Source organism: Ruditapes philippinarum, unplaced genomic scaffold, assembly GCF_026571515.1.
Source record: "Ruditapes philippinarum isolate M1 unplaced genomic scaffold, ASM2657151v2 ctg4367_1_1_1_1, whole genome shotgun sequence".
Lineage (NCBI taxonomy): Eukaryota > Metazoa > Mollusca > Bivalvia > Venerida > Veneridae > Ruditapes > Ruditapes philippinarum.
The window spans coordinates 343,365-371,281 of NW_026859066.1; the positions used below are offsets into that span (position 1 = coordinate 343,365).

The following is a 27,917-nucleotide window of genomic DNA, read 5'->3' on the forward strand; positions in this document are numbered from 1 at the left end:
CCTTATACTACGAAACATTGACTCTTTCACTTGTCGGTGATATATTTAAATGAGATCTCTCGACACTATCGTTTAGGGCCATTGGCATTTCTAAAATATCAGATTTTAAAAGTGCTTGTTTTTCAAAACTCAAAGAATGCTATGCCACGTAAAATATTTTTCTCATCATTTTGATGCCATTTCGATAAGAAACTCCAAAATGACGTTGCTAGAACTTTTAAAAATCAACTCTTTGTTTTCTCTCAGAGAGAACACCACTTGCATGATTTCTCTATCGTAAAGTTAATGTTGATCCACATTATCTTGGATGCAACATTTTGCCTGCCTCACATTTGGCTCTACACAATAAATATTTCAAAGACCTTGGAAAAAAATAAAATAAAAAAAAACATTTATTTAAATTTGATGGAGCCAGCAACAAGGTGCTGGCGCCATCGGAAATGTGAAAGAGCCCTAGCAAATGTACAATCAGAACGTCCTCGGCTACATTCTATGGTAACCTATTGATAGTAGTTCCAAAACGTGGTTTCAAATGTAAACAGAAACAGAGAGTGTTATATTCAATAATGTAAAACGATTGAATATATTGACATCCAAAGGAAAATTAAGTCTGTTTCGGTACAATTATGATTGCAAATATGTCTGATAACACAACCAGTTTTAATTTGAAGATGCCCACTCATGTACAATTTTAAATAAATTCGACTTAATGTCAATAGGTTGATATATTGTATTTTCGGTTTCTACAACCATAACAATAAATATGTAAATAATTCATTGTTTGCTTTTGTATCTATGAATTCACTTATCAGGTGGATTTTTACTTGATATATTGGAAATAAACTTGTCAGCAACTTCCAGCATGAAATTTATATTTGTTTATTTGTTCACATTTTTAGTTTCTTAGCGTAGATTAGACCGAAATACCGTATCCGTTGTGTGTATTCATAATATTGTTTTCGAGGTCCTTATCCGAAGACTTACGGAAAGGGTCGAAAAACTGCGATTGGCAAATGTGATGGAGCCAATACAGACTTTCAATTAAATCTATATTGTGGGATATTGGCGGTGGACAAAACAGATTAAAAATTAAAAGTAAATTCATCCAATGCAATGCAACACTAGTTACTGTCAAACATGAACATTGAATCTAAGAAAGATCTTAACCGCACCAAACCGGCGAAAACCAATAAAAGAATATGCATCCAAGGACCAAGTTTTGAAACGCAAATTAAATAATCTGGTATATCAAAGACACTATTTTTACATTTACTTGTAAAATTTTACACCAAGGATAACATTAAAAAGAACATTGATTTTTTACTTAAAATTTATCCAATCAGTGAAGGAAAATAACGCATTTTATACTTTTACATATATATATAGCGGTGAAGTAGATATTAAAGAACCTTTCTCATTCAATTTGGTGATTCTGTAGTCCATGAAATTTAACAATATCAAAATTTGCGAGGGCTCTCACATCACCGATGGCGCCAGTACTGTGTCAATGGCTCAATTACATTTAAAAAAATGTTAATATTTCATTTTTAACCAAGCCCGGTAAAATATTAGCCAACGGGTAGGTTAGGATTATGTTCCATGCACGATAAATTTGGACAACCATTTACCTTACGGTAAAAAATTTATTAAGTTTGAGTCTCAATGTTATAGAAATACACGAGTTAATAATTGGTAAAAGTTCTAGCCACTTCATTTTATTTGTATTTCGTATCAAAATTGCATCCCAGATGACGAGAAAAATGTTCTACGTGGCACTGTATTCTTCGAGTTTTGCAGGACAAGTGTTTGAACAATTCTGATAGCTATCAATATATAATATAACTAATCTGAGTCACTTTAATAACACATTTAATTAAGTCAGTTAGGCTTTTTCTCAGTATTCGCTTGTTTTGTCTGTACCAAAGTGATATGGTTCGGAATTGCGTTTTTACACGCACGTTAAAAATCAAGTGGGGACAGGTTGCACGGTTGTGTCCGACCTGGCAAAAATACGATATTCCATCCGAAATATCGGTTTGTTGTCCAAAAACGGTTTAAGTTTGGACGATTATGTTATTGTCAACGTCTAGAGATGTCATTTAGATGCAATTTGATATACAGCTTAATATGATTTACGTAAGAATGACTTTGTAATTTTGACTTAAAATGAACTAGTGGCATTCGGCCGATTCGGCGAGTTCATCCCCTTGACTATATTTAATTTTATATAGTATATACTTTTTAGAATTACTTTTTTACACTATCCAACACCTATTCCCTTTGGGTTGTACACGCATTAGTAAATGTAAATACTTTTCAAGACACTAGAATTAGTTTTCAATACTTCATAGACACTATCAACAAACTTACTTGCTTTACTTTCACTTTCCAAAAATTAAGAATGTTTTATCGGGATTCGAAGGAAAAGTTGCTGTTCACTCGTCTAGTATCTCATTTAATGAAATATAGCATAACACGTACGTAACTTATGTTTAGGAATCAAAGTATTTCAAACTATTCGAACTAAAATTGTGAATAATGGAAAAGCTAGACAAATCTTTTCAAAATCAACGCAATTGAAATATTAAATGTCTAAGTGTGTCCGCACCACAACGTAATGTAGAGGTACTAGTTCGATGTAAAAAAAGAAATTGACGTGAACAACACTGCATCTTCATTTTATTTTTATTGCACATTCAACAGTCAACACATTACACAGTTAACATTTTACGAAAAGCATTCTGATGTAGATAACAGCAGTGTAAAACACACACAAGTATATTTGTATAGTTCTTTATATTTCTAAGCTTCTAAATACTCTATAAAACTTTCCAATAAATTAAGCTATATAAACTATATAATGTCACGATAATCTAACAATAACCTTCATGTTCACTAATGTCTCTATGTTTATGTTCACTGGCCAATTATTAACTAAGTCAAGCTTGAAATTGTAGGAGCTACCTTATCTCTTTCCTAGAAAATATATTTCTTATATTCCAAGAAAAGTATATGCTATATTTACAAACTATTATTTCTGATCCTTACAAAAAAAGCACAACTATCTTGATATAAGACAATAAAGACATCACTTTGTTCCATTCACATCCACTACTGTAGATAACAGGAATTATTTCAGCTAATAAAGTAAGGCATTTGTTTGTAAAGTGACAAAACCCTGTTTATTTCAGGATTGAACTTTTAAACATCAATGTGAATGCGTTAATAAATTCTAGTACACTGAAAGGATAAACTTCTTTCCAACTATGGATTACAATTCATTTATATATATTCCTTTAAAGTAAACATATCTCCTTCATCATTGACTATATCTTAAACATCAAGTATTCCTTTGTCGTATTGTTTTTTCTTCATGGTATTTGTTATAAGTGTAGGACAGCGCGCTCGACTATTGTAAGTGTTTGATAGTTACACAAGTGTCTGTACAATGCAAGAATTAGCAAAAAGATATTACATTGAAAAGATACATGTCATATATAATTAAGAGTCTTGGATATTGACCAAAGAAATATTCACGAAGGGCTATATTCAATCCACAATTCATTCCAAAACTAATGGTCCTTTGCCAATGACCCTCTATTAACGATCACGAATACATTATGAAGTTTCGAATTGATACCATCAGTTGTTGATATTGCATACAAAACCTTTACCAAGAATTTTCTAAGGTCAAAAAGGGCCACAATTCTGTCAAAATCCATGCCAAGATCAATGAACATTGGGGACTGGTTGACAAAGTGAATACCTTAAATAGTTTTGAAGATTGATTTGTGTAAGTAGTTTTGAAGATTGATGTTGCATGTGCACTGGATAGTTATCTTATAATGAACTCAAATGATTGTGTGAAGATTTAAGCACATATTTTAAAATGATTGATGAGATATTAGTACATTGCAAATAAAACTTAATAGACGCATGAATAGTCGAGCTGAACTTATTCAACAGCATCTACATTCATGGTGTCAATGTATATTGCACATGCATTTATGAAATCTTTCAAAATTTATTTCGAGTTGAGTGACAAATCTTATAAGAATACAGTTAAGTCAAATTTATGAGTTTGTTAACAACACAAGATATTTGTACATGATTTTAACATTTACTAACTATAGAACAATTTCTGAACTATTTTCTTTTGAAACTAACCATATATAATCTAATATCTATTATTTTTTAATTTCACCAAAATCAAAAGCTTTGATTACAGCAGACATTTTACTTTTAAGCTTTTTGTCTTCCATTCCATTTTAAATGTTGAAACATCTATTTTATACAATTATTTGGTAAGCTGAAAAATAAATATGACAAATGAAGTAATACCATTCATACAACAACAGACGTTCTTCCAATGGAGTCAAATACCTTCTTTTCCAATTTCTAAGTATAATTTTAAATAGCGCCCCATGATGATTTAAATTGTTATTTGCATTAAATGGTTAAGCTCAACCAATAAAGAACAGTATTCCTACATGCAACATCTACGATATCATAATGCGACCAGCAAGGATCCAGACCAGCTTGTGCATCCTCGCAGTCTGATCAGGATCAATGCTGTTCGCTATCAGTTTCTCTACTTTGTATAGGGTTTGTAAGCAAAGATAATGGATCCTGATCAGACTGCGCGGATGCGCAGGCTGGTCTGTATCCATGCTGGTTGTAAACGCATTATGTTGGTGTTGCCATGGCGCTGCTCAAATGGTCAATAAGGTCTGGAAAAGGGGAAACGTTCGCAAGCATATATATTTGTAGTCATGAATATTTACAAAAATATATACATCATATATAAACACTAAGATTTAACACTTAGAGCTGCACGCCTCCAGATTCATGCTAATTTTAATAAAAACCTTAAACGTTAAATATTGTAAAGTAACTTACACATTGCAAATGGCAATTTTAATCCACATAAAGTTCTTTCCCAAAAGCAGGTCAAAATATGCAAAAATAGCCCGCACTGTATTAGTCAAGCAGTAGAACTATGGTGATATTTACCTCAAAAACAGTCAAAACATGCAAATTAATAACTGAATTTGAATTTTTCACTTTTCTTTAGATCTTTATACATTTTTCTCAATTTTGACTTTCTTAAAAGATTTTTGCTCATCTTGAGTCATGAATCTTTAAACTAAGATCGTGTTCATTTAAAATAACATAATAAATTCAAAGCTTATTCAAATTTACAAAATACAGTATAATACAAAACATTTATATATTAAGTAATACAGAGCTTTATATTAAACAAGAGACCAGTTAGAGCCAGATGATGCTCTCCCAATAGGGTTTTTGACACTGGAAAGTACACCTCTTGTAGTTTCAGAGTTATTTCCGTGGGCAAAGTTCAAAGTGCAATAATTCCAGAATAAAGCAATGCAGAGCAACTGTTCTTTGCACTGGACTCCTAATAAATGAGACCTATCTACCATAGGAATTAAACAAACAAAAAAGTGTACTGTAAAAATTGTTACAGTTTCATTTTGGAAATTTGCATGTTTAGGGTCATCTAAATCAGAAATAAACGTTTTTTTCTTAAAAAAGTGAAAAACACAAAAAAAAACTAAAAAAGTGTCTTGTTGATACCTGTAATGGTTTCCTAGTTATGACCCTGACAAAGTTTAAAATGTAAAAATGAACACAGGGCAATAACTCCAAAATAAGGCAAGGCAAATAACGTTTCTTGTACACTGTACATCTACCTTTTGAGATCTATCTACATACAAAGTTTCATGATGAAATCTCTAATTATCATAAGAGTTATGTCTCGGACAAGATTTTTCTAAAGGGAGAGATAATTCAATTACAGGGCTAATCGGAGTTTTGGTTCTTTTGCAATGTACTTGTACCTAATGAGATCTAGAGACCTACAAAATTTCATGTTGATATCTCTGATAATTTTAGAGTAATATCCCGGAAAATGTTCAAAGTGCAAAATAATTAAAGGGCAATAACTCCAACATTTTGGCAAAGCAGAGTTAGGGTTCTTATGCACTGGACAGCTACCCATTGTGATCTATCTATCTACAAAGTTTCATGTTGATATATATTTCATATAGTTTTAGAGTTATGTCCCGACAAAGATTTTTCCCAAAAGCGGAGATAATTCAAAATCGGGACAAAATAGAGTCATGGTTCTTTATACTGCACTCCGCCTCGATGTCCTCTACCACTGTGTGAAGTTTAAACAAATTATCTCCGTGGGTTTTTAAGTTATGCTTCGAACAAGACAACGGACGGACGGACGGACAGACAAGGCGGCGACTATATGCTCTCCCTTCGGAAAGCATAAAAAGCACATGTATTGAAATGAAAAATAATTGGTGATTACGTGTTTACATCTTAGAGCAATTAATGTATGCACATACATCATAATGTTTTTAACAACATTATTGGTTTGAACGAATAAAACTTTTAACTTGTATCTACTATAGATTTGTGTCAGTGACTCACTATTAAAGAAATTAAATCTGTTTTGCACGGCGTAGCAACGCGACAGATTAAATCAACATAAGTTTGAATTAGTGTTGAAAATTACTTTATTGTCCAATAGGATTGCAGTATTTCAAATAATTTTTTTATAAAACCGATTTTAAACACTTAATTGGTTAGTGTTCATTAGCACGCATTTACCAATTTAAACTGATCAAACAGCTACACCGGTCTTGACCATTTGTTTTGTACACCTAAAGACATATTGAATATTAATTTAGTGCTGGTCAGAAGTGATGAGTAACAAACACAAATCTATAGTTGTTACTTGCCTAATCATACGTGCATCTTAATTACTTAATTATTATTGTGTAAATGAAACATTATCATATTGAACTAAGTTTGTGATTATCAAATAAGGTAGATCTATTATCTTAGTTAAAATTTATATCATACAAGCGCAGTTTAAATTTCAAGGTACATTTGGTCCCATAACCATTTTTGTTTAAAAAATAATTAGTATAAACATAAAGAGTCATTGTCATACTAATTGTTATATCTACATATACTAACGTCAATACAAAAACTTTAATATTGTAATCATTATAATATGTATGCATATTGTCAAATATTTATTTCATTTGTATCATTATTTTGTATATTTGTAATATGCTGCAGTTGAATCAGTTAATTACATTTGTAAAAACTCCACACACCGCTCAATCATTTATCGCTTGTAAAAGTAGTAGTCATCACCAGGTGCCGCAACGAAAAGATTGTCCAGTTCTTGTCTAACAGACTTGAACTTTGGTCTTTTGCTTGGTTCATACGACCAACATTTCTTCATGACGGCATACCATCTGCAATATTCGAATACTTTAATTACAACTGGGCGAATATTTATATACGGTAAGGAATAAAAAAAGGAACCTCAGGGTACATATTGAGAATTGAATACATAGTTTATTACTTTATAAGCTTAATTATAACTTTAAATATTGCCAGAGAAAGTGAAAGAGAGAGTTTATTATTATTATTATGTGAAACAGAATATCTTACGTGTCGTCACATTGTTCCGGTTTGTTCAAACGTTCTCCTTTCTTCAGTCGTTTATGAAGATCATTTCCTTTGTTTTCTGGATATGGCGTGTCACCTGTTAAAAGACAATATATAAATGTATATTAAAGTGACAGTAACTTCGAATACTTCGAATACACTACGGATTTGATATGGAACTTCTGGACTCGGAAAATGAAATCTAGATGTGTACAATATGCATGCTTTAAAGCTATTTTGGAATCGGGAAATGAAAACGAGGTAAACTTGATAAGATATGAACCAATAATTATTTATTTTTGACCATAACATGGTACAATTGCTGGCAGTTTATTGTTTACATTCTGTAAGGTGTGAAATATAGGCTGCTATTTCACAAATACAATGTAATACGCCTTTTTAAAATAATACCACTGAATGGTTTCCTTTATTTCTATTTTTATTTTACTTAGCCTTTCTTACTGAAAACTGATGTGTCTATGATTTTTAACACATAAATATTTATTTATAGTTAAATACACTGTCACTTATTTACTTGTACTTAAAAGACGTTATATCCGGATTAGTTTGTCTACTTTTAAAATCTGGAAACAAAGTGATCCCTCATTTAAACCAATGAGGAAGATATTAAAAAAAATGATGATTTACTTCACAAAAATTATCAAAGGCATCTTAGCAGATGGCTATAATACATGTCATATACAGCAATCCTAAATTCAAACAAAGAAGACAAACACTAGTTATTATTATTTTACCTAGGGTGAATATTTCCCACAAGACTACAGCAAATGACCAAACATCACTTTTTTCTGTTGCATCACGAGTAGATTCCATACACTCTGGTGCCACCCATTTAATTGGTATGCGCTCCTTAAATAAATAAAAAGAAGAACGTGTTATAAATACAAATACTCCCGGCTCGGATTCTTGTCAGTAACAATTTTCCAAAATAAAGTTTAACAATTCACTCAGTTATGGACAATAAATTGCCGAAAACATTATAAACACAGTGATATAAATTGACAGACTCATGGCGTTTTGTAATTGTGAAAAATATAGGTTGGCAAGTCACTGCAAAGACTTTTGATAAAATTGAAAAATATTCCAGTTACCAATAAAACGTTATCAAATATATGTATATATTACTGCAAGACTTAGCCTTGATTACAGTCACCCCGACTCCATCCAAACTTAAAGGATCACCTAAGGTATGATCATTGTAAATATGAGACACTGTTAAAATATAATACAAAGGATTTATAAAAAAAATGTAATCTATTGTAAATCTATTGTTGGCTCAAGTGACTTTGACCTTGCGATAGTAATATATACATGTATTTGATACAGTTTTATTGGTAACTTGAATATTTTTCAATTTTATCAAAAGCCTTTGCAGTGACTTGCCAACCTATATTTTTCAGCACTGGACCATCAAAGGTATGTTCCTTCCAAATGCTAAAAACATCAGTCTATAAATAAAGGTTGTATAAGCAAATGCGCAGAAATCTATTTTTTGCACTCTGATCTTGACCCTATGACCCCTTACTAAATCGAAAGAAAGAAGACTACGCAAGATATCTTCCTACCAAATACGAAAGACATCTGTTCATAAATAGAGGTTGTATGAACAAAAGTGTAAAAATCTACTTTTAGCATTGCCGATTTTGACCCTACTATCCCTTACTCCATTTAAAGGATGCAAGTTATCATCCTTTCAAATATCTAAACCATCAGTCAAAAACTAAAAGCAAATGTAGAAATATATCATTGGCACACTTGACCTTGACCCACTGATCCTTAATTCAATTTAAAGGAGCAATACCATGCAAGGTATCTTCATACCAAATATAAAAAACGTATGCCTATAAAAATGCAGTATGGGCAAAATGAGTAAATGTCTATTATTATTACTGGTGATCTTGACCCTACTGACCCCTATCTCAATCTAAAGGAAGAAGACCATGACAATTATCATCCTACCAAATATAAAGAAATCAGACAAAAAATAAAGGCTGTATGGACAAAAGTGTAAAAATCAATCGACCCCTTATTTCCAAAAAAATAGAGGACCCATAAAGGTATCCAGCTAGCAAAAATGGAAAATATGATGTAAATTAAGTCATTAGAAAAATTTAAGATAAATCCGTTTTGTCGGAAATTGGTTAACCATACAAGGCCCTAAAAGTGATAAAAAGGGAAATAACTGATTGGTATAGATAGAACTTTATATAAATCGTACTTGCCGATTTAGGTCAACCATATTCATTTCCAAAGTGCTGAAAATGGCAATAACTTGAAAATGGAAGAAATAGTTATATGACTTTGTATTGGTAAGTAAGTGTGTAAATTATGAAGCAATTTGTACAGGTAGAACTTTGGAAAAATCAGACTTGCCGTATAAGGTTAACCTTGTATTGACAGACGGACGGACGGACGTGCCAACATTTGGGGTTGATGTGCTTTTTCTTTGATCTTTATGTTGCACTTTACCCCCATAAACCAGTAACAATTACCACATTAACCGGTCGGTTTATGGGATTTCTTCCTTATTTCAACTTAAATTATGGACGGAATGAAGCTCATCGACCATTGGATGTTCGCCCGGACACACGGACGAACGGTTCAATTAATATATGCGAGGGGCGTATAAATATTAACATTAACATTGCATACTCAACTGGAATCATCATATAATCTTTACAAGTCATCCATCGTCTATATCTACAATAACTTAAAACATTTTAATTTAAAATAATACCATGTTTGCTTATCATGTTTGCTTATATGCTTGGTGTAATCAATAAAAAAGCGTTCATTAAGTGCTAGTGTACAAACAATTTGATTTTGCCCATTATAGACAATTGACAAAAAGCATATAACATTTTAGTGTTTACCCTCTTCCCTTTCTCCGCGTCCCCTCCATCTTCTTCCGAAGGCTGTGGTCCAAACCCAGAAATTTTTACCTCATTTAGGAAATTCAGAAGAATGTTTCGAGCAGCGAGACGGCGGTGAACAATCTGGAATGATTGGATGTAGGTTTAGTTACATTCTGATAATTATGTATCATCAATAGATTATTTGTCAAAAGAATATATAAAGGTAATTCATTTAAACTCTATGACCCTAACAATTATCAACCGGTTCGTGAGTAGACCATATCCTGTGACAATAGGCGCTTCCTTAGCCCTCAAGCGATTACAGCGCTTTGCAAAAATAAGATGGTAAATCATTTTCAATATTTTTTAAAACGTTGCCAATTAATATATAGAAAAACAAATTGAAGCATAAAGAAAGTTCATTAAAAAATTTGAAATACAGGTAAAGGTAATTTAAAAGCTTTCTTTAAGGTTTTTCGAGATATCATCGTAATAAAATGATAACTTTTAGCCTACAAGCTGTTTAAAGTTAAATACCTAAAAGATTATACAATTTTTAATTGTTTATTGGTTTAACTGATAACGTTGAAGACATTGGTGTGAACTGATTTATTGGAAGTAATATATCAAAATGGAGCGGGGTTTATGGAAATTGTATGTAAAAAAAAAGATGTAAAGGAGCATTTGGATGTCATACCCCCATTCCAGCGAGAAATTCCATTCCTTTAGTAATGTCCAGACCAAATCGGAATAGGTTTTCTTGTAACTCCATGGTAACGTTGTTTTTTCGTTCAGCTAGGTAATCTCTCAGTGTTCCATTCTCACAGAACTCGTAAATTATAAATGGTCCCACTAAATAACAATTACCATGATTAAAAAAAAACAACATAGAAACATTGCAATGAACTTAATGCAAAGTTAAAATAGGAATATTAAAATCGGACCCCGCTTTTCAGATATTATCTTAACAGCATGAAAACAATTAGAAACATCGAGTTTTGTAAATACAAAATATCAATATAAGTTTTTTTTAAAGGAATGCACTAGTTATTTCAATTCAAGCAATATGTTTTCCAATGACATGATCAACCAATACGAAATTGTTGTCCGACTGGGAAATCGTCACACCTCTCCTGACAACAATAAAATATTTTTTATTTTCGAATATAAGAAAAGCAATTAATCATAATTTCAATAATATTGCATCATTTCAAACCGAATATTGTCCAGAAAGGAATTTATTTATTATACATAATTCATTTAAAGGAATTGGCCAATATAATGAAATGCAACCTACTAGCGTCTTCATTTACAACAGCACCAATAAACTTCAGAACATTTGGATGGCTTCCTACTTTTTCACCAGTGAAATTAATTTTAGCTTTCATAAGTAACTCGTCTTCAGGTGTAAATCGTTCTAGAATAGAATAGTATTTTAAGTTTAGTCAAGGTAAGACATGTCATTTGGAAAAAAACAACAACAAAACATGTGAGAATTCTTTGATAAATTAAATATATTTAGTTCATAATGTTTTTAGATATGTATTTTAAAGAAAATGTTTTCAACATGATACAAACCACATTTTGCTCTTTATTTGAGAAATACCTTTAAGTGTTTTTGCTACAACTATATCACTATCACTTTTTCCGGTTTTAAGTCTAGCTTTATAGATGTTAGCAAAGTGTCCACTTTTGATCAATGCTTCAAACGTTACATCATTCCTGTCGATGTGCCATATCTGTGGTGTCTGCACATCCATACCACCGTAAATATACAATTCACTTTGCCGGTTCTGAAATAACAGTAAGGAAAACAGAATGTGCTACAAAGCCTATGAAGATGGCAACCATGACTATTCCATCATTTCAAAATGTCGCATTTTTACTTGCTTAGTTTTAACAAATGTCTTACATCATAAGCCATTTTGCCTGATTGAGATCCACCCTGTCTTGACCCCTCGTATTCTCTTGTATTTCTTACCCTCTGTGTAACGGCCCTCCGAACACTACGAACTCCTCCGGCAGGATGGATGTATCCCTTTCTAGATAGGACGTACATAACAACAATAACCATAACCAGAAGGAACACCGACCCTAAATGGCAAACATATTCTAAAATAAATTCTGAATAATAATGATAATAATAAAAATAATAACAATAACAATAATGGTCATGATAAATAAAATTATAATAAACGAATAAATTTATTAAATTTCATTTATCATTGTCGCTATAAACGTTTCATGTGGTTCCGCTACGAGCTACTCCTTAGCACAAAACAAGTGGAAGAATATATCAAATGTACGTGCACCTGCCTTTAAAAGTCGGGTGCGTAAATTCTTTGACGATATTTAAAAAAATATGCTGAAACGAATTATTGATGGACATTAAATGTTACAATTTGTAATTACAACATATTTAATATGTTTAACAAATATGGGAAAATGAATACGACGATTACATGATATAGTACTAAGAATGTAAATGATACTTGTATATCAAATTACTGATAAACGACACAATACATTGGACAATACATTACACTTGTCAATAAAATACCCTTGTGAACTATATATTCATTTTTGGAGTTATAATCATTGGAATCAATGAAAATACTATTGATTTATCCCCCTAAATTTTTGCAAGTAGCTTTCATTTTCACGACTAATATTGAAATATAATTAAACCTCTTATAGTCTATTATTATTGAAAGCTTAAATTTTATTAATGTCAGTTATTTTAGTATATGTTTTCTTTTTCTGGCACTTTTTAGCATTTTTATCTTTTACGGATGGTAGCTTGCACTTATCGCAGTCATCTATAAATAAGTTAAATCAAACAACTTTGTTATTTCTGCCATTTTGAGTAATCTTTAAGATTTCTTTATACTCTTTTTCTTACATACCACAAACGAGTCCTATAATTAGTCCGGTAGAACTTTTTGCTTCAACAGGTGCCTCTAGAGAGGAGAAAAAAGTAAACATATAAAAGAACAAAGGTATTCAACACAATCAATCAATAAATAAATCAAATAATCAATCTTTCTTTCTTTTTCTTAATTGGATGATGCGAATCAAACTTTAATAACTAATGAGTGAAGCAAACCATTTATCATGGTAAAAATTTCTCTTTTATTTATATAACCCAAGGGCATTTGACTTTACGAACAAACATTCTTAAGATAGTTTAAAATTAATGTGCGGGTGCTTATAAATAAGAATCTTGTTAAAACAATGTTAGTAAAGAGTTCAAATAATACGTAAACACAATCATACCTGTTTTCACATCTAATGAAACGTCTGTTTGCTCAATTGCAGATGCTTGTGGTATTTTTATTCCAAAATCTATTTGATAATCAGTGACAGGATCAAGCCCAAGGATATCAAAATATTTGTTTGATCCATCAGTGAAATATGTCTTCAACGGCTCTCTCCCATCCTTTGTTATATATAGAAAATGTATTTGAAATGGTTACTTGAACAATTATCGTTTTTTGTATTAAAGGGAGAACAAAATAGGAAAACTACACGACCCTGATGCTTTCATTATTTAAAGTTATAACCCTTGCTTTTTTATATTAATAGCAGCCACATTGGTGTATATGACAATTCAGAACGTGCGCACACTCAATATCTATTTCAATAACTTAAAAAAGCATAACATGTAAATACCATACATGGAATAAAGTTACAAAAGGATTAAATGGCAACAGAAAATTCATTAGATAATTGAGATAAACACAAAATTGTACGACCAATGATATGTAAAGGGAAGAACATTACGTCAACGTAACAAAACACAAAGTCAAGTCAAATTTGTGATTTGACACAAAATGATAAAAAATACAGGAACCATATACATCCAAACAATACAGCAAATATCAAAGCGACGATGACCTTATAGCAGGAATATCTTTTATCAAAATTACTAATGAACTTTCAATTTTTATTATTGGAACCTACCTTTACAAAATCTTCAATATAGAAATTAATACAAAGCTAGAAGTAAACATATCAACATTACCTTTCTAAGGAGAACCAATGCTATTTGAGCCAATCCATAACATGATGTCTTTTCAGGAAGATCCCAAGCGACACGGAAACCGTTTGGTGTTGGAGATTCTATACGTATATTTTCAGGACCGCTATCTAAATGTTTCAAATATATAATAAAATTCGGTTGCATTTTCTATTCAATACTAACAAAACCTAAAATTATACCTGGAATTCTCATTATAAAATCTATAGCTGGGTTTAGCTTTACAACAATGAAATTAAGAATTATACTTCATTACACTTACATTTTTCGAGTCCCTCGAGATTTTTCACATGACCGATCTGAAAGTATCAACAATTCATAAAATTGTTGACAAAGTACAACAATGCAATATGGACAAAATAAAAATTGTATTGAGTAAAAGAGTTAATTTAAATGCAAGGACTGATATCGTATTGAAAGGCAATTATCCTAAAAATAAAATAGGATTTCATCTAGCATTTAATTTAAACTAAAGAAGTTATTTAGCATTTACTATAAAGTTACACAAAGCAAAGACAATTTTATTAAAGTGACACTACACATTCTAGTTTGTTGTAAGATTTAAAGAAGAGCAGTTGCGTGTTATTTATAAATAGATAAATATATGTTTTATTTTGTTGATCTGACCTGCTCTCAGAGTGACATTTTACATTATCATGACAATATATAATTCAATTGATCGAATTTACAAGGTCAGTTTCAGATTTTATTGTATAATATTTAAAACCAGATGTGTCCAAAATACGTTTCCTTGTATTGGTATCTTTCTTGTGTACTTACGTCAAACGTCACGGATTTATTAAGCAGGGCTTGGTTATATGCATACACTTTAACAGAAGCTATACTATTGTCAAGATCACCCTTGCTGACTAAGAACCAGCAGTTATCAAGGTATAAATTCTGGAACGGTTTAAAACACTTCCCTTCTATCACAGCATTACATAGTGGGTCATCAGTGGACTTAAAAAAACAAATACAACACATCATTGACTACGAATTTAAACAATAAAAGTATTTATGAATGTAAAATATTGTCACTGCATTTACGAAGTCACCTCAATTCAAAAACGCTGACTACAAAATATTAATGCTTAAATGAAATCTTAACAAAAGATATTTCGTTATTTTTTACTTCATTAATTCTATGGAACACATTATTTTTTCAAATCTCATTGATACTAAAGAAAATCTAAAGTTAAGCCGTTTTCAACTACAATTATTTTTATTCAATTTGTTCCCATATTATCAATTTCTTATTGCAGTACAATTATGAACTGATGTTTAGAATGGAAATGACAAATAGCGACCGGCCATTGTAACCAATCAGTATCCCCGAGAATATGAGAAAGCATCTGGCTTATCGAGGGGGTGAAGGTCAGCGTTTATAACATCAAAAATACTTTATCAACTTAAAATTGCATTATTTTCTTTTTTTATATTATCTTTGATTAATATAAGTTTTGGAGGTCATATTTATCAACCTATTCAGAAAATGTTTTAATCTTTTGCAATTTACATTTTATTCCTTAACCCCCTCACCCTCACCCGAGAATACGAAAAAAACTGGACATTATTGCAATTTGAATGTATGCAAACCAAAGTACATTTGAAATCGATGCTGGTGCAAATCCTTCATAAATAACCCTGTCTTCCTTGCCTGTAGTTTTAATTGTGATAGAAAATCCAATCTTATGTACGCCACTCTCTTTGTCAGAGGCAATGAACTTTATCCTGAAATAAATGTAGATGTTCACTTTTTTGTAATGTTAATTTCCTAAACGCCAGTTGGTACTATTACTGTTTGAGCAAGTGTAACTACGATATTTTACATTAACGTAAGCAACATTTTTAACCTACAATTTGACTGCATGATGCAGCTGGAAAACAAAATGGTTGTCATGTTTTTGTTCGATAAACTAGTGCATATGGGCATCACATGTTTGTCTTTTAGCACCAGAGATGAACATTCGCTCCTAAAACATCAATTGGTTGAATAGTTATGGAAGCATCCTGTATAACAGAGGAAGAATAATATGGGGGAGAATACTTATCACAAGGGAAGAAGAAAACGATTAAGCACACAACAAACAATGATTCAAAGAATTTCCTTGACTTGTACTAAAAAAGTACACAGTTCTAAAATACTATTCAAAATTAAAACATTGTATATGCTCATTGTAAAGATAGAGAGTTAAAACGCTGTGTTTCTAATAAGATAAAATCTATGTATCTTTAAAGCTGGTATATGTCATTATGCATAAGTAACTTATCTCAAGTAAAACCCTAGGTTAACAACATTTTCCTTGGCGTGGTATTAATTTTAAATATTATCCACTTAGAATGTGTTTTATATATATATATATATGATTTTACCTCACTTAATTTATTGACTCTATAACCATATACCAATTAGAGGGTTAAACACATAATATTGCATGGAAGCATAATTTTTTGACCCGCTGACATTATCGAGCCGGGCTGTTTTGTTATTCGATGCATGTTTAAATATTGATTTGTACGGTTTAGTAAAATATCACATCCCGCAATGTATGTTCACACCTTCAACCGATGCGTTAGCCAAGAATCAAATGGTATTTAATTATGACTTAGCATCGAATGATGCATTCATCAGCACAATAATGTAATATTAAATTTTTGCTCAATATTTTTTATTCACTTGACTGCACATGCCAGATATTTTACTAATACTATTAGAAACACGTATTTGATATTTATAAACTTAAAGAAAATTTTTGAAATTTTCATTCTACGTTTTAAATTCTCAATTAATAACCAATTATGAAAGAATATAGTGAGGTATGGTGATACAATAATAATAGACTTTGTTATATTAAAAATTAAAACAACACACATATAGAAAATTGTAAAACTAAGATACATGCATCTATTTACAAGTTTACTACCTAGACGGTATTGAACATCATCAGTATATTAAGCTATAAACCTCTTAAACGTTTACTAAGCTAAATTATTAAATATGAATGATAGCAATCTTCAGAACTAAACTAAGTCTCTCGAAGGGTAATAACCTACAATAAAGTATCAATCTGTACATAGTTTAGATCCTGTCACTAGCTTAATTATGAATGAATACTTGTAGGGTTTTATTGAAGGTATTTTATAGGTCACAACTTAAAACGATAGCAATAAATTATTGCATGTTTATTATCATAGCTTGATGGTAAGTTACGCTGAGAGGTTGCATCCTGAACGGAAATAAGATAATTGGTAATTAAGGACAATATAATTTTCTTTCATCGACATTTTAAACGATACAGTTTCATTATTTTAAACAAGATCATTCAATTCAAATACCTTTACTTATATCTATACATAGCCAATAGTATATACATTATGTATGTAAACTTTAAGACATTGTTTCACTACAGTACTAATTGTTTATGTAAGAATTAAACAAATAGCAAATAACAGTGTATTATGCTTTGTGTAACAATTTACTATTTATTTAGAAGTTCTTATACTTGATTAAACATTTTTTGGACATTTAAGTTTCTATTTTCAAAATATTTTGATCACACCAACTGAAAACTTTGAAGACAAAGGCGATATGGCATATGGTTACACGGTAACATTACATTCTGGCATTTAATTAAAAACTCCTTATGGGGTGTATGAAAATAAGCCTTACCTCGAAGAGAAATTAAATTTCGTACTTTCAATGTTCGGTTCAAACATGTGGCCATCCCCGCTAGAAGATATCGTAGGTTCTGTATTATCAAACCTTACCAAAGTACTGTCTGCTTTTATATTTCCCATTACATCTGTCGCTCGGACCCACACGCGTACACGGCTTCCTGTATAATGAATAACATGTAACGTTTAATATGTGATTGAAGTTGAATGTCTTTTTATTTGATTATTCTAAAACAAGACTTAAAAATACATGTACGTCTCTACCTGTGACAAGTTATTGCTTTATAAGCCTGATAGTGTTCAAAATATGTATAGAATTTCGTGGAATATATTTCTGTCAACAGATAAAAATATAAACAGGACAATTATGTTTAAACAAGTTGAAGACATATTCGATTTTAAACGTCGAAGTAATTGGAAGTTATATAAATTAATAATGCAAGTATAAAGTTTACCCTCCTGTAGCTTCAACGGAATTGAGGTTTTCTCTTGAAATGGTTCCAAAATTTTCCATGTGGACTTTGGTTCTTCATCATCTTTTGATAGAACAGTTGCTACTTCAAATTTTACGATTCCGTGATAGTTTTCAATAGCTTTAAGTGTTCGATGTCCTTCGTTGTCGTCTAAGGAATCTTGTACGAATCTATAAAACGACAAATGTACAATTTGGGAGATGAAATTGATTTTTAGATAAGCAAAAGTAGTTTTTTTTTATTCTTTCTGCAATACTATCCCGATCAATAATAAGCAAGCTTTTCCAATAATTGTAGTGTTATAGTATACCTGATCTTATATAACTCAGTATCTGTAAGTCCAAAAGTCATTCATGTATTTCGTTCTTAATAATACAATAATTGATGATAAATGAAAAGAATGATCATTACTTAAATTTCAAATATTGAAAAAAGCATACTTGATCAATTTCTTACTCTTTCCGATATCTCGCTTGGATTAAAACAAGTGGAACCACTCCCGCAATTTTGTTTATTTTGTTTGTAAATGATATAAGTAATATTGTTTATTTGCCATAGCTGTCAAATGAGAACACCAATGTATTGTTTACTACTTGCTGATGATATTGCATCACTTACAACCACCTCAAAAAGTCTTCAAAACCAGACTGGTAATCTGTATAAGTTAGGCATTAAAATTAATGTTAACACTGCTAAAATTATATATTAGAAAAAGCAACTTAAAATAGTCAATCAACGGAGAAAATGTGGAAATTATCGATTCCTTTCATTATTTTTTTGTAAAATGTTTGTACTAAGGCATTTAAAGCATTGAATGGCAAAGCACCTATGGCCTACAATAATCTACTTTCATTGTTCAGTAGAATTAAAATAGATATTAAAACATAGATGTCACTGTTTGACTCGTTAGTTACTCCAATAATAATTATGTACGGTTCAGAGGTTTGGGGATTTGCTATTACAAAGTTGACAAGTCCACCTTAAGTTCTGTAAAAACGTTCTTAGGGTTCGTCCTGAAACATCAAAATTAATACTACTGTCATTGGAGAGCTTGGCCGGTTTCCCCGTTCTTTAATTAGCTTAAATCTGGGTTGGATATCATGAAATAACCAAATAACTAAAGCATAGTATTTATGTAAAATTGTGTGATTCGTTAATAAACAACAATAACAAAGTAAATTGTGCTTCAGAGATTAAATGTTTACTAGACTATTTAGGCTTTAGCTATTTCTGGTATATAAACAACTCTGACACAAACTATATGCCAGTGTTAAAACAATGATTACCTGGCCAACATGACGCGTCTGGAATGGAATGAAACTGTAGCAGATCGATCAAATCAAGTTATCCTACTATACACAATTTAGAATTTATTTATGTATATTAATCCTAAGATGTTGTTTAATATAAGACACAATTAATAATTGTATCGTCTAAAATGCTGAAACTCAATATTATTTCTTGTTAAGGTGCCCCATATATGGTGACCTCAAATGAAAATGTGATTTATAATTCCTTGGCGTGTTTGAACAATTTCTGTAGAATATTAGCTTTTAGTAACCTTACTAATATAAAAAACACGACTAGATGTATCTATCAGGATATAAAACTAAGAGCTGAAATAATTACAAATGATGATGCTTTGTTAGTCTTAATTACATCTCAAATACTTATTTTCTTTCATTTTATTCACGTAGTTCAGTATTTTATAATATTTTTTTTTATATTTAAACTGTTAATCATTATAGCTGTTGATCAATATTGATATTTTTATGAAGCTTAAATAGTATTTTTTCGTATATATTAGTGGGATAGTCAGGCAAATAAATGACAAAAATATCAAAATGATTTAATGTACTCAAATCACGTTTAAATGACATTTTCTAAAGTCCAAGCATGAAATTCTGTTTAAATTACTATTTATTTTGGGTTTGAAGCGTAAATATATTTAGATGTATTGAACGAAATTTACCGCCGTCATAATCACCGAGTTTTTTTTAAATCAAGCCATGTGACTTAAACAAACCCCGGAAGTTACAATAACAGATTTTTTGTATATTGAATAATTGAAACAAGTCTAAGTCATTCATTTGATAAATTTTTTAACGTTTCAATGGTTTACTGTGGCAACTTATGTAAAATCCTAACGCTCTAACCTGACCCACTCGGGTCAAGTTAGGAAAACAGCATTTTATTCTTTATAAGGAGAAAGGTGTGTTCCTAAGACTGCCTAGTTTATTTATTTTGAGGACATTTGCAGAAAGATGAATGAAAAACTCAAAACGTAGTATTGAAAAATTTACCTGTGTCTCCCATTTGTAAAAAGTATTTTATATACCGATATTCCAATAAACCTTACTTATTTCAGTTATGTTAGTATAACAATATTTAAATAACATACTGAATAAATTATCTATGATTAAAACATAAAAAGTTGTATGCTCTTAAATATGCTTTACACAAATTTTAAGGAGTGAAAACTACGTTACTTAAACTGCACTGATGAATGCTTGAATTATTTGAATATTTAGAGGAAAAGCAGCCTACTCTAATATTATGATTAACCTATATTACTTAATGACTTATAACAATAGTAAACATCTATCATTATTCTGAAACCACGTAATCTAGACGACAATTATGTATTTTGACAGAGACATTAAAAGATAACAAATATAAGCATGGCTGTTTCTTGAGTTTTTACTTACCTGGAGATGTGTATTATTTTCCCGACATGTACTTTGTCCTTAATGACAGGGATGCACTACTGTTTTATCCCATAAGTTTCTAACATCTGGTAATGACTTAATTAAATACCATTACAGTAAATCAAGGTGATGAATGTGGGCTTGTATATCCCACAGGAGACACATCAGCAATAGCCATTTTAATTAAGTCTTTATGCATTATAATGAACTTTTTTATATCTTTATAAAAATACATGTTTTTCATATACACTAGATCTTTTTGCAATTATAAGAACACCTGCGTACAATATACGCCTCTCAACCTAGGTATCATTGATCCAAGCCCATGATTCATCAGCTAAACTAGTTCTAGTAAGCAGACACGAGGGCGCTTTTGATTTATTAAATGACTTATATTCTCAAACTAAAAGAAGTTTTAACTAAACTACTGTGAGTGATAAAGAAACAATTTTCATGTATTTACTTTTGACTATAAAGTATGCCATCATCTTGAATTTCCTTGAATTGGATTGGATATGAGTCAACACGATAAAGCAACTTATTGTCTTCAATTATCTTATTAATAAAATGATTTGACCAGGCTACATCGATAGTTACATCATTTCCTGAAATAGATGGTGATAGAAGTAATATTGGTTAACAATAACAGATTTAAAGATTTTATTTAGTAGGAATATATAACACGTGATTCTTATTTTCAAAATTAATCTTTATTCTTATATTCCTAATAGTACACAGTTAAGATTTCTTATACCAAAATATAATTCTTATAAAAAAACAAATGCAGTGCATAATGAACACGTTCAAGTACATCATTGAGTGGCAGCGGGGCCGAGTGGGTTTTAACCCTGTCAGAGGCAAGTCGTTGTTAAATCCTTGAGCAAGAAACCTTACATTCACTGGTTAGTACTGGTTTGGAATTCGAAAGTGTTTCAATCAGCTTATATCTTCCGACACGATCGAGCTTAGATAAATTTGTATAAACTAAGTACATCAAACCAATGCGATAAAGCATGAGACAGAAAATTGTCCTGTACAACAAATACATGAATCAAGGAAAGATGTTATAAAATTGTGTCATCTGGTTGCTCTACTTTTTTGAATTACTTACCTTTACTTGAAGTCTGCCACATATATCCAGTTTCATTCACAGCTGAACTCACATACAGTTTTCCGTCAGAGTTTTCATTTAGTGTAATGTCCGACTGGTCATCAAATAAAACAAGCCTTCTGGCTATTCTTGAGTTATTAGCGAAGTCTCTAGTTTCCATCAAAACACTGAAATTTGTAAAAGAAACGACATTTAGTAAACGAAAAGAAAACTTTGTCAAACTATTATTGACTATCATGACAATCATGTTTTACAACTATTAGGGGAAAAGAATGAACTGACCATATAAATATGTAACTTTCTTTTCGTTTTATAACCAAAGAAAACATTAACGTTTTCAATCAAAAGCAAGACATAGACTATATGTTGGCCATGTTTCAAACATAACGTGACCGTCAACCCCATGATTACTGATGTTACATACTTTTTTATCAAGTTATATCTACAAAATACTTGGTATTATGGTTTTAATAAAGTATGCAAACTAGCAGATTTACCGGTTGAAACAACAACAACAACAACATTTTGTTCAAAGGTGATAGTGATTTTAATTGGTTGGCAGCATTTCAATGCGCAATTACAGTGACGATACAGTGAGTAAATACGGTCGAGAATACTATCCATAAATGATAATTTATATTCAAATTAACTTAAAAATCTTTAACATAAAATATAAATTTCAAAGTCGAAAGTATTTTTCTTGCCTGTACATGCCAGGTTCTTTCGGCTTGTAAGAAGGATAAGCAATTTTTTTTGTGTGTGGAATTGTTGCATTAAATACAGGCTTCAAAGGTTCTGCTTCAATAAGTTTGTCATATCGATCTGGTGTTAGTTTAAACACTTCTACGTAATATTCCCAAACGCCACAGAGTTCGTCAATCCATCCGGACCAGAGAATCTTAATAGGGTCCTGAATTAAAACGTTTACAAATGAATGATCAATTTTATCACGATCTTTACAGAATAAAGTAAATATTAAAATATTATGTCTTTTAAAAAAAACTTACTCGATCAAAACACATATTATGTTGCGTGGCAATCTTAAATATCAATATATTTAAAAACTTCTCTGTTTTTTTCTGTTACAATTTCAACTTAATCAACATATGATAAAACATTTGCTATAAAATCACAAACTATGAATTGATGTGGTTAATACGCAAACGAATAAACGAAAGCCGATTAAAATTATTTTGAAATAGAGCTATAATAAAAGAGAATGAAAACTGGAACACTGCTCGAAGTGGAACGTAATGGTAAACATCAATCCAATATTATTAAGTACATTACAGAACTAGAGAATTATCAGAAATGACGAATGAACATTTCCACCGAAAAAAAAAAACAACAAAACCTTTACGATTTCAAATGAATACCAAATTGAATAAACATTCTATTACCTTTGTGAATTCCTTGTCGACACGGAGTATGTTTGACCATGAATTACATTTTTTTGTTTCTTTACAATGTTTAGGGGCTACGAAGTCGAAATTGAATTGTACCTGAACAAGATATAGAATACAAAATTATAATCAATCAATCAATCAATCAATCAATCAATCAATCAATCAATATTGAAAGAGGTGTCATTAGATACATACATACATATCGTGATTATTAAAAACAATTATCTTTCTCTCAGCAATATATATACTTGACGTGTTCGTGAACGTAACTATAAAATTTCAATTAAAAGGAAGATTAACAAATATACATTCTGTTAAATATCTAAAAAACGGTAAACAGCAATACAACCTACCTCTCGAATATCTTGCAGACCTTTGTAGTATTTCCTAGCATATGGATTACTCTGATCATCTATATTGACCAACTGTTGGAAACCCCCGGATGATGACTTGAACTTGATGTTCAACCTAAACAATAAATTTATAAAAACAAACACGTATGTTGACGCATTGATTGGTGCGCATTAATATTTTGTGCAAAAAATACGGATAATTTAAAGATTTCACATCGATTTTATGATAAGGATCAATATATATAAAACAACAAAAACAAAAATAAGATAACAAATACAAGTTTGCTTCTTTAAAAAGAAGCAAGCGAGAGGTAGTTTTGTTGCTGTGGAAGATTTGTTTAATTCGAAAATATTTGAGGATTTTTTTTCATAAAAGACATAACGAATGGTTATAAATTACAATTATTTAACACAATAGAATTTATTACATATATTGAATATAGTATCATAATAAAAGTTTGTTTTACACTTCATTTTTTTAAAAATATTTTGAATGATTTATATATCCCAGAGAAATGAATTTTTTTCTTTGCGCATTAGGGATACTTATTCTAAAAGGGAACAATTTATGTTATGTCATCAAACAAAATTGAATATAATGATATAAACATGTTAATATATAAAAACTAGTATCAAAATAAATGTTTCTAATAAAATTCAATTAGCACATTTTCGGTTAACGTTTTGGTAAGTATATGAAAACATTTCCTCTAAAACGGGCATAAAGTTTTTAAATCAAACAATTTTAAGTCCCAGATTTACATAAAAAATGTGTATATATTTGATTGGAATAAACAGTTATAAAACTTGCATGCCTCAAACCACAATATTTGAGGGAAATCTTGAATTTGTGCAATTTGCGCCAAAAATCTCCGTTGCGTTATTTAGTTATACCGGTTCAAATGTTTAAGGAGCAGCAAAATTTCGGTACACGGTTCACTCGGTCATATAATAGTTAAGCTATAATGTACACTGTTGCTATCTATCGGAACATGCGATAGTAAAACGCTATTCAGAAAATAGAACGGTAATCGAAATATACAATTTATAGATTAAAACGGAACAAAACATCCACGTAGTGCTAAGTAACGTAAATGATATTTTTTCCGCTTTTTCTAAGTATCGATTTGTTCACTTCGAAGTTAAGTCTTTAATGTTTTGAAACAGAGCAGTATAATTTTTGTAGACTGCTCCTAATAATTTTACGCTTTAAATGAGATTCGTTCACTACAATCAGATACGCAAAAATGGGCGCCACTAGCAATCAGTCTGAACACTGTGGAGAGGTCTAATGACCTCTCCAATAAAATAGGTGACGTCACAATAAAGTTAAAAAATAACTTAAATATATAAGGCCAATTAGCACGACGAATAAGCAACGGCCGCTGTGGTGTGGTGATGAGCATACTGGACCGGCAATCCAGAGACCAGCGGTTCGAGTCCCGCCTGCGGCGTGCCGATTTCTCTCTCTCTCTCTCTCTCTCTCTCTCTCTCTCTATATATATATAACCAATCATTTAAGTATATAAAGACATTTTATAATCATTATCAAATTTAAGACGATATTTATGTCTTTATACAGACTCTTAAATGGTTTATATACGGAAACAGAAGCAACGAGTAAAAAAGATTTTTTCCCCTAAGAATATCTACTGTGATCCTATTTGCGCCATTAGATAGAAGTGGCCTGTGAATGGATAAATTGTGTATGCAATTGCACACCGATATGAGTAGACGCTGCTCAATATAGAATTCCTTGGTTTGCCGGAGACTACGACATGCACCTAATTGAATTACGTCATTTTTCCGGGATTAAACTGAAATTACGCCGGATAAGATTTTCTGATTACTTGTATCCGACTACGTATTAGTATCTGATCCGCGATAGCCGTTTCGCTCGGGATTGGAACAAAAACGTATACCAACAATGTAAGGGGGGGGGGCAACTGCATATGGATCAATGAAAAGGGCATCGGTTAAAACGATATATTGATTAACTGTAAAACATATGTTGGTTTAAGTACCATGTGAGGACGATAATGAACTTTCGCCATTTTAGTCATGTTTGTTTAATATGAATTATTATTGAAGAAAAACAACAACAACAAAATTCAATTCGACCATAATATAGTTCATCTATAGTTGCCAATTCATGCATTGTCATTTGGAGCAATCTTCTTCGAGAATATTTTATTGTCTTGGGTTCAGGTGTTTAATTTTAAACGTGAGGATAACGAAAATAAGCTGCAAACAATATACAGTCACATCGTCATAATTCATGAAGACATAAAAGATACACATTAACCCTTGTTAGGTCATTTCTTTGGAAATCGCCAAGAAATGAAAGAAGAAATTTAAAATGGTCTCAATTAGTATTGTTCTCCATATGTGTAAATGTTCCATATCCAACATTAAATCCAAAAATATCCAAAAATATTCCTGTACACAAATATGGCTCTAAAAGTGATAAAAGAAATTATACGCCATTTTCCATACTTTCTTTGATATCACTTATTCTTGAAAGTCATGTCAGATCACATTTAAAGCAATACCTTGAGGAAAATCAACTTCTATACCAACGTCAGTCTGGATTCAGCTCAAACCATTCATGTCAAACTGCTCTAATTAGAATAATTGATGATTGGATTACAATTATTGACAAAAATGAAATAGTTGGTTAAATTTTTCTTGATATCTCTAAAGCATTTGTTTATGTGGATCTCCTTTATTATTGAAAAGCTTAGAATGTATAACCTGGTTTTCCTCCTTTTTAGATTGCAGAACCCAACACACTTACATATCCGGTTTATATTCAGAATTAAGTTCAGTAACTACAGGAGTTTCTATGGACTCAGTGTTAGGTCCTATTCGTTTTAATCTATATCAATGACCTGCCTTTGTGTATGGAAAAAGCAGAAACTGATATTTTTGCTGATGACATCAACCTATCAACTTCTGATTATCCCTTAACAGAGTCGCATGACCTTTTTATTGCCTACAAATAATGTGATCTATCAATGCTAACTAGAATAAGGTTATGTATATTTCCTCAAAACACAAGCAAACTTATATTTTTTAAAGTTATCCTAGTATTTCGTATAAAACAGAGCAAATTGTTTGTTTTACAATGCTTACATGTTACCACATCTTGATTATTGTTGCATAATTTATGGTAACTGTACGTCTTTTCTACTCTACAAGACTCATTAACTAGTTCTAGAAAACGATTATGACACTCCATCTGCTGAACTATTTTCTGAACTCCGCCGGAAGACCTTTTCACAAAGGATAGTTTTTCAAAAAGCTTTTATGATGTTTAAAATAATGAATATTCAGGCGTCTTCCTATTTATTGAATATTTTCATTTTATCGTCAGATGTTCATACTCGCATTTTGTGTTCATCATCTGATTTTCAACTTTACACTCCAAGACCAAATACTGAACGATTTCGTAAGTCTTTTGTTTATTCTGGACCTTGTATTTGGAATGGCATTCCTAATTATATTTAGTCTGCTACATCTGCGAACCATTTTAAAACAATATACTTGAGATATTATCACACTTGTGATCAATATATTCAAATTGACAATCTCTTGTATGTATTTTCATTTATGTATTTTAATAGTTTGAATATGTTATATTGTTCCTTGTCGAGGGCCTCATGGAAGATTGATATGTTTTTCAAATGAGTTCTAGATCTCTCGTTAAATAAAGTATTTATTATTATTATTATTATAATTATTATTATTATCATAATTATTATTATTATTATTAT

The 27,917-nt window shown here is 30.9% G+C and overlaps 1 protein-coding gene across 1 annotated transcript in view; it reads right to left on the minus strand.

The window, feature by feature from the left end:
* Window positions 1-2,662: 2,662 nt before the first annotated feature.
* Window positions 2,663-27,917, minus strand: part of LOC132755045 (uncharacterized) — a 45,000-nt gene continuing 19,745 nt past the window's right edge. Inside the window, exons 9-29 of the mRNA XM_060745836.1 lie at window positions 24,142-24,256; window positions 23,783-23,884; window positions 23,087-23,292; window positions 22,383-22,549; window positions 21,735-21,876; window positions 18,546-18,733; window positions 18,086-18,251; window positions 16,020-16,146; window positions 15,196-15,375; window positions 14,678-14,714; window positions 14,401-14,525; window positions 13,653-13,815; window positions 13,283-13,336; window positions 12,289-12,470; window positions 11,983-12,169; window positions 11,674-11,793; window positions 11,074-11,228; window positions 10,395-10,517; window positions 8,256-8,370; window positions 7,504-7,597; window positions 2,663-7,304 (exon numbers count right to left, since the gene is read on the minus strand). Of these exons, the coding sequence (XP_060601819.1) occupies window positions 7,172-7,304; window positions 7,504-7,597; window positions 8,256-8,370; window positions 10,395-10,517; window positions 11,074-11,228; window positions 11,674-11,793; window positions 11,983-12,169; window positions 12,289-12,470; window positions 13,283-13,336; window positions 13,653-13,815; window positions 14,401-14,525; window positions 14,678-14,714; window positions 15,196-15,375; window positions 16,020-16,146; window positions 18,086-18,251; window positions 18,546-18,733; window positions 21,735-21,876; window positions 22,383-22,549; window positions 23,087-23,292; window positions 23,783-23,884; window positions 24,142-24,256 (2,881 nt within the window). The 3' untranslated portion in view covers window positions 2,663-7,171. The remainder of the gene's footprint in view (window positions 7,305-7,503; window positions 7,598-8,255; window positions 8,371-10,394; window positions 10,518-11,073; window positions 11,229-11,673; window positions 11,794-11,982; window positions 12,170-12,288; window positions 12,471-13,282; window positions 13,337-13,652; window positions 13,816-14,400; window positions 14,526-14,677; window positions 14,715-15,195; window positions 15,376-16,019; window positions 16,147-18,085; window positions 18,252-18,545; window positions 18,734-21,734; window positions 21,877-22,382; window positions 22,550-23,086; window positions 23,293-23,782; window positions 23,885-24,141; window positions 24,257-27,917) is intronic.